The sequence below is a fragment of the Equus asinus genome, chromosome 20 (genome assembly GCF_041296235.1).
Source record: "Equus asinus isolate D_3611 breed Donkey chromosome 20, EquAss-T2T_v2, whole genome shotgun sequence".
Classification (NCBI taxonomy): domain Eukaryota; kingdom Metazoa; phylum Chordata; class Mammalia; order Perissodactyla; family Equidae; genus Equus; species Equus asinus.
Window position 1 is genome coordinate 26,416,236 of NC_091809.1, and position 11,005 is coordinate 26,427,240.

At 56.7% G+C, this 11,005-nt stretch overlaps 2 protein-coding genes across 3 annotated transcripts; one reads left to right on the top strand and one right to left on the bottom strand.

The window, feature by feature from the left end:
• Positions 1 to 376: 376 nt before the first annotated feature.
• RAD23A (RAD23 homolog A, nucleotide excision repair protein) lies at positions 377 to 6,321 on the top strand. Of its 2 annotated transcripts, none has more exons than XM_014861729.3 (9): positions 377 to 637; positions 2,023 to 2,184; positions 2,351 to 2,532; positions 2,672 to 2,727; positions 2,860 to 2,987; positions 3,249 to 3,327; positions 3,492 to 3,622; positions 5,320 to 5,484; positions 5,558 to 6,321. In XM_014861729.3, the coding sequence occupies exons 1-9, from the start codon at positions 566 to 568 to the stop codon at positions 5,669 to 5,671; spliced, it is 1,089 nt and encodes a 362-aa protein (XP_014717215.1). In that variant the 5' UTR covers positions 377 to 565; the 3' UTR covers positions 5,672 to 6,321. The 2 variants fall into 2 exon arrangements, with proteins under 2 accessions (XP_014717215.1, XP_014717214.1); XM_014861728.3 differs by having other exon boundaries at positions 386 to 637; positions 3,489 to 3,622.
• A 488-nt stretch (positions 6,322 to 6,809) lies between these two features.
• Positions 6,810 to 8,610, bottom strand: GADD45GIP1 (GADD45G interacting protein 1). The gene is made up of 2 exons (XM_014861657.3): positions 8,232 to 8,610; positions 6,810 to 7,169 (listed from the first exon to the last, which is right to left on the bottom strand). The coding sequence occupies exons 1-2, from the start codon at positions 8,579 to 8,581 to the stop codon at positions 6,851 to 6,853; spliced, it is 669 nt and encodes a 222-aa protein (XP_014717143.3). The 5' UTR covers positions 8,582 to 8,610; the 3' UTR covers positions 6,810 to 6,850.
• Between the last annotated feature and the right edge of the window lie 2,395 nt (positions 8,611 to 11,005).

Below are 11,005 nucleotides of genomic sequence, written 5' to 3' on the forward strand. Positions count from 1 at the left end.
ATGTCCCCGCTTCCACGGCCAAACGTGTTTTTTAGAATTTCCACTGAGTGCTTGACACGGGTCCCGTAGGGGTGGCCACACCCGAATAAAACTCACTTGGAAGCAGAAAAACATGAACAAATGTTTTATGGAAGAAGTGCAAATATCTAGAGCGAGCATGTGAAGAATTTTGTTCAACGTCATCCACAAAGAACCGAAACTCAAAAGAGCGTGAAAGCGGGGACATCGGAGCCATTTTGTAGATGCATGACGTCACCGCTAACGGGCATGGCGTCACTCGCAGGAAGCCACGTGATGAGTGTGCGCACTGAGCGAAAAGCACTCGCCCGTCCCGCGGAGCTGAGTTTAGTCTGCGCATGCCTGGCCCGAGGGCGCTCTCGTGCGCATGCCCACGAAGGCCAAGGGGGGGGGGGGCGCGCGCAGGTCACGTGCTCTGGTGGTCGGCGCGCGCACCGCCTGCCCCGGAAGCGGTCGGCGCGCGGCGCGGCTGGGCGCTAAGATGGCGGCGGCGTGAGTTGCATGTTGTGTGAGGATCCCGGGGCCGCCGCGTCGCTCGGGCCCCGCCATGGCCGTCACCATCACGCTCAAAACGCTGCAGCAGCAGACCTTCAAAATCCGCATGGAGCCTGACGAGACGGTGCGAGCCGGGCCGGAGCCCCGGGGCGGGAGCGACGGGTGCCGGGGTTGGGACGCGGGGGGGTAGGCTGGGATCCCGACGGGAGGGGCGAGGAGGTCGGCGCGGGCTGGGCCGGGCCCTGCCCAGCCTCCCACCCTGCCCGAGTCTTCTGGAGCCCCCAGTGGTGCCCAGCCCGGCCCCTGGCGCCTCCACTTGGGCGGTGCTCGGGGCCCGCTCTCCGGGCGAGGCCCCACCCCCGGGGCCTCCGCCAGGACCCGGCTCCAATGTCAGCGTCCTCGCGGGCCGCAGGAGCTGCCGGCTCGGGTTCCCGGCCGGGCCGCGCTCTCCAGACGGGGGCTCTGCGCTCCCAGCTTTGCAGGCGTCTCCTCTGGACGCTGGTGGCTGGATCTCGGAGGAGTGGCCAGGGGGTGTTGGGCGGTGACAGCAGCGACGACGATGATGACAGTAAACCGTCTGAGTTTCAGTGGTCCGTGTTTGCTAGCTGTTTGTTCTTTTTCCAGTCACAGATCGTTGTGGTGTTGTAATCTTAGTAAATCCATGAAACAGGCTTGTCGTTTGGGGCCTTTGCCTGCCCTTGTCTTACAGACGTGGAAATCTAGGGTTTCAGGAACGTGTTGCCCCAGGCGCAGACAGCGAGTCATGGCAGAGCTGGGATTCAGATCGCGTTCTGCCCGTGGTCAGAACATGACGCTGCCTTCTTAGCTGGAAAGAGACTTAGGATCTCACAAGCATAGCGAGTGTCTAGCTGTGTCCTTGCCACTTTCTGCACAACTATCTCCTGAGGGAGACATTGAAGTCCGCTTTTGGTAGAAAAGGAAACAGACTCAGATTTTTTTGACCAGCCCAAGCGTTTGATTTTCAGCAAGGTAGCTAACCTCTCTATGCTTCCGTTTTCTCATATTGTAAAATAAAGCTGGTGACATTTATTTCATACAGTTGTTATGAGGCTTTGAAACTGTGACATGTGTACACTTACAACAGCACCATCACCTTAGGATGCTCTCGGTAAACACCGCTGTCAGCAGCGTGGAATGAGGAAACCCAGCTCCCCTTTGTTTTGTTTTACTTTGACTCCTACTTTACACTATCTGAAACGTGTATTTGTTTTCTTCTTCCCACATTAGTGGCACCTCTGTGAGAGCGGGGACTTGTGTGAAGTTCTGTTCCCAGCTGTGTCCCTCAGTGCCCGAAACAGCCCCTGGCACATGACGGGTGTTCAGTACACACCCTGCTGAGTGGTGGGATGAATGAACAAACTCACCTCTGGCTTGCTTGACTGAAGTTTAGTTTCTCTGCCCTCAGGGCCTGCAGCCTCTCCCCTCCACACTAGAACGGAAGAGAGACTCTTGGGGTTTGCAGTGGCTGATTGTACCCATCCCCCCCAGGTGAAAGTGCTAAAGGAAAAAATAGAAGCTGAGAAGGGGCGCGATGCCTTCCCCGTGGCTGGACAGAAGCTCATCTATGCTGGCAAGATCCTGAGTGACGACGTCCCCATCAGGGACTATCGTATCGATGAGAAGAACTTTGTGGTCGTCATGGTGACCAAGGTGGGTGCAGTGTGCTGGTTGGAGGGGTGGGTGGATTAGCTGGGGAGCTGGCAGAGAGCCGTGTGTGCCCGGCAGAGATTAGCCATGAGCAGGCGGGGCCGGGACGGGGCGGGCTGTGGGGACTAGATAGGGGTACTGATGTCTGCTCTTTTTCTGGGTGTCACAGGCGAAAACGAGTCCAAGCAGCGCAGTGCCCCCAGAGACCTCACCCACTGCTGCCCCGGAGTCCTCCACCACCTTTCCTCCGGCCCCTGCCTCAGGCATGTCCCATCCTCCGCCTGCCCCCAGAGAGGACAAGAGTCCGTCGGAGGAATCAATCCCCGCGACGTCCCCAGAATCCGTGTCAGGGTAAGGCAAGGAACAGCACTCCCAGCTTGGGCCCTGTCCTCCCAGCACATTCCAGCGCCCACATACGTGACCCCACGCACCTGGGGGGAGGGCAGGCCGCCAGGAGCCAGGGTCCGATTTCTCTTTCTTGAATTTGCAGCTCTGTTCCCTCTTCAGGTAGCAGCGGGCGAGAGGAAGACGCGGCCTCCACGCTAGGTGGGTGGGGGGTCCCCCGGGCAGAGCGACTGGGTGCCCCAGCCATTAGCTGGGCCTTGTGTGAGTGCGGGAGGGCCTGGGAGCTGTAATTGCTTCTCCTTGGTAACCCAGGCCTTGCTGCTCCCTCCATAGTGACTGGATCTGAGTATGAGACGATGCTGACGGAGATCATGTCCATGGGCTATGAGCGAGAGCGGGTCGTGGCCGCCCTGAGAGCCAGCTACAACAACCCCCACCGAGCCGTGGAGTATCTGCTCACGGTGAGGGGGCTGCTGCCTCCCGGGGAGGCCTCCATGGAGTTCATGGGCTCCAGTGCCCTGATAGGTGGTCAGGGTGCCCCCAAAAGCCTTTGGGTCGTGGTTCCAGCCAGGAAAGGCTTCCTGCGGAAGCCTGCATGTAAGCAGTGGGGTGGGCCTGGGGAGGCTGGGGCCCAGGGCTCACCTGTCTTGTGCCAGAGCTGAGCATGCAGGAGGGAGGCAGTGGACAGTCTGTGCATTGGAACTAAATAGGATCCCCAACAGGGAATTCCTGGGAGTCCCGAGCCAGAACATGGTTCTGTCCAGGAGAGTCAGGTGTCCGAGCAGCCGACTACAGAAGCAGGTGAGTGGATTGGGGGGTGCATGTGGGGGGGTGTCTGCTGTCAAGACATCTGACTCCTCCTGCCCCTCGATGCCACGCTCATCGTTGGCTCACCCCTGGGCCTTTGCGTTTGCTTCTGGGTGTCCACTGTGGTGTCTGACCATGCACCTTCCTCTTGCCAGCAGGAGAGAACCCTCTGGAGTTCCTGCGGGACCAGCCCCAGTTCCAGAACATGCGGCAGGTGATTCAGCAGAACCCGGCACTGCTGCCGGCCCTGCTCCAGCAGCTGGGCCAGGAGAACCCTCAGCTTTTGCAGGTGCGGCCCTGGGGGCGGAGCCAGTGCAGGCGCCGTCTCCCCTCCCCTCTGGGTACCACAGCCCCAGAGAGCAAACCTGGCCTGTCATGGGATGTAGGAGTTTCCCTATATTTGGAAATAGCTCCTGCTGCTCCCTGCGGCCTGATGGCCTGCCCAGTCTCGTAACCCTGCCAACCACCCAGGGAGGTGTGAGGGCTGTCATCATTGCCCTCACGGAGGAAGACGCCAGAGGCTTGGAGCAGCCTGGCAGCTGGTGGAGCGTGTGTGTCTCCAGTTTCTTGGCTCGGTGCTCTTCCTTTTGGGTCTTGTGGCTCTGGCTTGGCTTCACATGCAGCTGGGGCTTCATAAACGTCTATGGGGTTGCAGGGTAGCCCCCAGGACCGCTGGGCCCCTGTTGACTCTGGGACCACCGTGCTCAGCAAGGCTCCATCCTGCCCCTGAAGGGTCCTAGGCAGAGGGATGGTATCCCCACTTGTGCCAGGGTCCTCTGGGTCCTCCATGAAGGCCTGCCTCTTCTGGCCTGGTACCTGTTGTCCACTGCTTCTCCTCCCACTTCCCGGGCTCTGGTGCTGGCTCCTCCTGCTCACCCCTCCAGATGTTGGAGGGCCTAGGCTGCGTACCTCTCTGTTCACCATCTGTGCTCGGTCCTTCCTGCACGTTGTCCTGGGCCTTCAGCCTGTGGTGCTCCTCAAGTCTGTGTAACCAGCCTGGACCTCTGGATGCGAAACTCACCTGTGGCTGACTTTATGCCTTTGTCAAAGTGCTTTCCAGATGTCAAAGACTTCAGAACAGACCCTTCTCCCAGGCTTCCCCATCCCCACGTGGACCGGCCTGGGGTTGGTCGAGCCCCAGGCCCTGGGGGCCGGCTAGGGTTGTCCATCACCTGTCCTGTCTGATCTGCTTCCAGCCCATCTCACTCAGCCCAGCCTTGCAGTCCACCTCCTCTCCCACCTGGTTCCCTGGCAGCTACCACCCAGGCCTCTGCTTCTCCTCAGCCCCAGGGTCCATTCCGCACATGGAGCCAGATTCCTGAAAAAGCACTTTTTTTCCTTGATGTGAAAATTGTGAGACGTACATAAAATTAGAGTTGTATCAGCACCCTTACATATGCGATACCCAGATGAGTTAACCTTTTTGAAAGGTATATGTCTTTCTGTATTTACATTACTACTGTGATGTTCCATTGCACTAGAAAGCACTAGAAGAAAGCGAGTCTGGTCCCTGCCTCCTCTCTGATCTCATCTTCTGCTTCTTCCTTCTTCCCTTCCTTTTTTACTGTGTTTTGCCACAAGGGTCTTGTGTTTCTGGGATTTGCTAAATGCATCCCCACCCCTGGGCCTTTGCACTTGCTGTTTGCGCTTCCTGGAGGAAATTCCCTCCCCATCTGGCAGGTCACAGACTGCTCCCTCCTGGCCTGCAGTGTTTTTCCTAGCCCAAGGTCTGCCGTACTGTATGCCAGGCGCAGTATTTATGTTGTAAATAATTGTCCATTTATTTGCATGGGGCCCATCTCCCCACTCTGGAACATCAGCTCCAGCAGGACAGGGCCCATGTCCACTGCTGTGTTGCTGTTTGGCTAGAACAAGCACTCTAAATATGTGCTGAGTGAATTTTGAAAAAGCAAGGGCTGTGATAGGGGCCTGGGAAGGGAGGACAAGGCATGTGGGTCACCATCCCTTCCCCTCTGTCTCCCACAGCAAATTAGCCGGCATCAGGAGCAGTTCATCCAGATGCTAAATGAGCCTCCTGGAGAGCTGGCAGACATCTCCGATGTGGAGGGTGAGGTGGGCGCCATAGGCGAGGAGGCCCCCCAGATGAACTACATCCAGGTGACGCCGCAGGAGAAGGAAGCTATAGAGAGGGTAAGAGGCTTGGCTGTGGGTGGCCCCGCTGGGGGCAGGCCTGGCCCGCTCACGCCTGCCCCTCTCCCTGCAGTTGAAGGCCCTGGGCTTCCCCGAGGGCCTGGTGATCCAGGCCTACTTCGCCTGTGAGAAAAACGAGAACTTGGCTGCTAACTTCCTCCTGAGTCAGAACTTTGATGATGAGTGATGCCGGGAGGCCGGGCTGCCCACTGCCCCCCCACCCCTCAACTCCACGGAAGTTTTATAACAGAAAAAAATATATATATATTCATGTTTATTTAAGAAGTGGAAGAAAAATCAAAAACTTTAAAAAAAACCACCCCAACTTCCCACCCTCCTAAAGTGGCCCCCATTCGCATCTTGGCCTGAGAAGACCCGGGCCAGACAGCTGTCCCCATCCCCCGCCGCAGCCCTGCCTACTTGAAGGAGCTGGCAGGACTGCAGGCGACAGATGGGCCCCTCTTGGCCTCTGTCCCAGCTCCCTGCAGCCAGATGGAGAGGCGGCTGCTTGCTTCCCATCCCCCGAAGAGCCCCCGAGACCTCCCCCGCCCTCTTCCAGGGTGAGGGGAAGCTGGAGCCCCGGACTTGGGTCCTCCATTGGAGTGGCCCAGCCTTCCATCTGGGCGAGCACCCCAAGGCCCCTCCCCACTCCGGCCTTGGCCTCCAGCCGGCATCTCCTCCCTCATCTCCTCGGCTGGGAAGGGGGAAGCCTGGGCTGTCCTGCTTGGGGAGGGGGTAACATCAGAGCTGCTCTGGAGGTCCAGCCCCCCCCCCCCCAGCCCCAAACAGAACCGTGTCTGATAAAGGTTTTGAAGTGAATAAAGTTTTAAAAGCTAGTCCTGTGGTCTGTGCCTGCTGGGGCTTCCCACTCCTGCTGGTCTGGGTCTGGGGGCTAGTTGGGCCCGGGCAGTGTAGGAATGCCGAGGGGGGCAGAGGGCGCCGTCAGCCTCTGCAGGTTGGGGCTCCCAGTGTCTCCCCCCTCAAAGCTGTCTCGTGTCCAGGCGGTGGGCCCCCGCTCAGACTTGGAAGGGCTGCCTCCCCCCCCCCCCCAATCACCGCAGTCTGTTTTGGCTACACTTCTCCCCTGGTAATTGGCTAATTACTGGAGATTAATGTTGGTAAACAGAAGCCTTCTTCTCCTCTGCCAGCTGCTCCTCCATTATTTCCCCCTTTGCATCCCCCTTTCTCTCCCCCTGAAGCCCCAGTCAGTCGGCACAGCCGCCAGTCCCTGAGTGAGAGCCGGCGCAGGAGTCCCCAGCCCCAGGTGTTGGGGAAAGAACTGGGGCCCGGGAGGGGCGCAGCGGGAGGACACAGAGGCTCAGGGCTGGCACGGGCAGGCAGCAGCTTTATTGGGAAAGGACACAGCTCAGGAGCTGGGGGCCACAGAGGCGGCTGGGTCCTGGGCAGCGGCGGCAGCCATCGCGGCTGCTCGGGCCTCCTTCTTCTGTCTTTGTCTTTCCTCCTTGAGGCGCTTGCGCTGCTGCTTCTCCATGTCCTGCAGCAGCTCCTGGAAGCGGGCGCTCCGCGGGTCCACGTGGTAGCCCAGGCGCTCCTGGGCCTCCGCCTGCAACCGGGCCCGCCGCTCCTTGTCCGCCCGCTCTTTCTCCCTGCGCTCCTGTTGCTGCCGCCGCCAGCTCTCAATCATCTGTGGCATCTGGGCCATGCGCTCTGCGATGAGCTGCTCCCTGCAGGGGACGTGGGTGGACGGTGAAGGCAGGACCCCCAGCCAGAGCAGAGCCCATCTGCCCACAGCCTGCCTCTCCCCGCTCCCTCCCCATTGAGTGTCAGGAAGAGTCCTCGACAAGTGAAGACACAGGCAGGAGAGAGGAACTCACCTGTGCGTGACTTTGCGCCCAAGACAGCGCCGCCGGGCCCCAGGACCCCGGGAGCAACCCCCAGTCCACCCAGCATCTCACAGCGGCCAGTGAGCCATCCACGCGCCACCCACCATGCTGGGCCGCGCCCACAGCTCGCTTCTCCAGCCCAGACATCGCTGAGCAGCTGCTGTATGCCAGGCCCAGTGCTAGGCACAAGAGCGAAGGCAGGAAGTGGGTGGGACCTGTCCCGCCCATCCTCCGAGTGAGCAGGTGCAGTCCAGGCTGCATCTGAAGGATTAGAGCAGTGACGCTGGAAGACCTAAAGCCCCACGACAGGGCTTCCCAGCAGCGACCCGGCAGAGCCAGGCAAGAGCCGGGTCACAGCGCAGCTCCGCGGTTCACTGCCTCGGTGACTCTGGCCGAGTGACTCCACCTTGGGCCTCAGTTTCCTCATCTCTACAGTGGGGTGAACTCTCCTCCTCACTTTAAACAGGAGATACACTTGGCCTGCTCCTCCCTCCAGGAAGTGCCACCATTCAGATGCCCCTGGTCTTGCCAGTCTTCCTTCAAGTCTAATCCTTCAGCCTTGCCTCCTGGTCTGCTTTCGACCCTTGATTCCAGGCTGCATCCCCTCCCACTCTGACGTCCTGGCTGTTCCTTAAGGCATGTTCCTACCTCAGGGCCTTCGCACCAGCTGTTCCCTCTGCCGAGAACACTCTTTCTGAGATCCCCCCAGGGCTATGTCTGGTCATTCAGGTCTCTGCTTAAACATCAAGCCCTCAGAGAGGCCCGAGGCCTCCCAAACGAAAGCCGCGCTCCAGCACGCTCTCGTACCCCAGCTTTACTTTCCTAACGGGTCTGTTTCGTCCCCCGCCTTGCGCGCTGCGGGGCTCCGCGGGGACTCGGCGGGGAGGGCCGCCGCGCACGCACCTGGCCTGCCGCTGCCGCTCCTCGGCCTGCTGCCGCGCCCGCAGCGCCTCCTGCATGGCCGCCAGGCTCGGGCACCACTCGCGCTCCTCCGCCTCCAGCTCGCGCAGCCGCTCCCGGGACGGCCACAGCGCCCCGGCCGCCACCCCGGAGGCGGCGCCGTGCCGCGCGAACTGCTTGGCCGCGTAGCGCGGGCTCAGCTGCCAGCGCGGGGTCAGCGGGTCGTCCGGGTCCGGCCACCAGGGCCCCGGCGAGCGGCGCGGGGGCGGCGGCGCCCGGTAGCCCCGCGGGCCGGGGCCCAGGGTCGCCGCCCGCCAGAGCAGGCAGCGCGCCTGCCGCATGGGCGCCGCCATCTTGGCCGTGCGGGGGTCCTCGCGGGCCGGCGGGGTGGCCACGGCGCTGCCTGCGCGCGGTCGCGGGCTTCTACGCATCGTGGGGCGTAAATCAATGTTATCTGTGAAAGGCGTCTTTAAAATGAACATTTGTATATTTAAAATAGCATTTAATTTTTATTTTAAAATTTAGATGTTTAAAATTTATTTTAAACAATCATTTAAATATTTATTTAAAATATTTAAATATTCTTTCAATTTGAAGTCCAGTCTACATATTACTTTATTTTTTACTTTAAATATTTAAAATCGATTTAAAATGTTCGGTGAAATACTTACATGTTATTTTAAACACATTTAAATTTGCTCATAACGTGAACTCTATTTTATGCTTTTTAATTTGATTTTTAATATCTTTGTTAACATTTTTATTTTAAATAATTATATAAAACCTGACCTGGATATTTATTTTAAATATTAAAATTTCTACTTAAGGGGGCCGGCCCCGTGGCCGAGTGGTTAAGTTCTCGCGCTCCGCTGCAGGAGGCCCAGTGTTTCGTTGGTTTGAATCCTGGGCACAGACATGGCACTGCTCATCAAACCACGCTGAGGCAGCATCCCACATGCCACAACTAGAAGGACCCACAAGGAAGAACATACAACTATGTACCAGGGGGCTTTGGGGAGAAAAAGGAAAAAAAGAATAAAATCTTTAAAAAAAAAATTTCTACTTAAAACATTTACTTAAAGTTGTATGTAAGTATTTAAGATATTTATGTAGATTTTATTTTAAGTTTCATTGTAAATATTTAGTTACTTTATACCTTTGAACTTAATTTTTTTCTGTTTTAAGATGTTTGGTCTTGGTGCAGAAATTAAACACTGTTTTAGAAAAAAGATTTCAGCCTTAAAAGGGAAGGAAATTCCAACACAGGCTACAACGTGGGTGAATCTGGAAGACATTATGCTGAATAAAATCAGCCAGTCACAAAAGGACATACATTGTTTGATTCCACTTATATGAAACCCCTGGAGGAGTCAAACTCTTAGCAACAGAAAGCAGAATGGTGGCTGGCAGGGGCTCAGGACACGTGGAATGGGAGTTGTGGCCTAATGGGGACAGAGTTTCTGGGGTGATGACAAAGTTCTGGAGGTGGACGGTGGTGATGGTTGCACAACATTGTGAATGTGCTTAATGCCACCGAACTGGACACTTAAAAATAGTTAAAGTGGGAAACTTTGTTATGCATATTTTGTCGCACACACATAGAGTTGCAGTTTGCGCAGTGAGCCTGGAAGCCTGGGCGAGCATGTTCATGTCCAGCAGCACCGTGTATATTCTATAGGTCAGTCCCAAGCGGGCAACAGCCCCACCCGGGCCCTTCCGCAGGAGAATGGAGGCCTAAATTTTGATGTTTTGGCCAACAGGATGCTGCACAGGAGCGTGAGAGCAGAAATGACGGCAACGTGGGTGGCTCTCACAGACGTCACAGGCAACAAAGGAAGCAGGGCCGAGTGACTCGTTTCATAAAGAGTGTTTCTGTTGTGTGAAGTTTACACAGTGGTCCTTTTATGCCACGTGGAAAAGCCCTGGTCTCATGGATGTACACCTTATGGGGTAAATGATGAAACAAAAAAACAAGACAGTGATCATTCTGGAAGTCAGCATGGGACGCCTCTAGTGGGGCTGAGGGGCCACATGGCGGGGAGGGAGGTTCCCTTGTAACAGGTCATTGGGTGGGGCATTCCTGTCTGTTTCCTTTTCTCCAAGTGGACAGTATTCAATGTTATTTCTTTTTTTTATTTTACTTTATTTTTATTTATTTCTTATTTATTGCTGAGGAAGATTGTTGCTGAGCTAACGTCTGTGCCCCACTTCCTCCATTTCTCCATTTTGTACATGGGACGCCACCACAGCATGGCTGGACAAGCGGTGCGTAGGTCTGCTCCTGGGATCTGAACCCGAAAACCCTTGGCTGCTGAAGCGGAGCCCGTGAACTTAACCGCTACGCCACTGGGCTGGCAATATTGTTTCTTGACATAGGCTACAGTGCTGCTGAGGTTGTAATTATTATTTAAGCGATATATAACTGTGTATGTGTGTTGCACACTTTTCTGTAGTTTTGACATTTCACAATTTAAAACATGAAAATGCAAACAATAGGGGCCGGCCTGATGGCAGAGTGATCAAGTTCACACATTCCGCTTCAGTGGCCCGGGGTGCACAGGTGGATCCTGGGTGCGGACCTAGCACCCTTGTCAAGCCACACCATGGCGGCATCCCACATAAAATAGAGGAAGGCTGGCACAGATGTTAGCTCAGGGCCAGTCTTCCTCACACGTACACAAAATACAAACAATGAAAAGGATTACGGTGAGCAGTCTTACTCCCACCTGTCTCCCATGCTCCCCTTCCCTGTCTGAGCCCCTCTCCCTGCTTGTGTT

Coding starts and splice junctions, on each gene's coding strand:
- RAD23A (XM_014861728.3), top strand. CDS start 566: ATGGCCGTCACCATCACGCTCAAAACGCTGCAGCAGCAGACCTTCAAA. Junction 3,328..3,488: donor GCAGCCGACTACAGAAGCAG/GTGAGTGGATTG, acceptor TCCTCTTGCCAG/CAGGAGAGAACCCTCTGGAG. Junction 3,623..5,319: donor AGAACCCTCAGCTTTTGCAG/GTGCGGCCCTGG, acceptor TGTCTCCCACAG/CAAATTAGCCGGCATCAGGA.
- GADD45GIP1 (XM_014861657.3), bottom strand. CDS start 8,581: ATGGCGGCGCCCATGCGGCAGGCGCGCTGCCTGCTCTGGCGGGCGGCG. Junction 7,170..8,231: donor GAGCGGCAGCGGCAGGCCAG/GTGCGTGCGCGG, acceptor CGTCCCCTGCAG/GGAGCAGCTCATCGCAGAGC.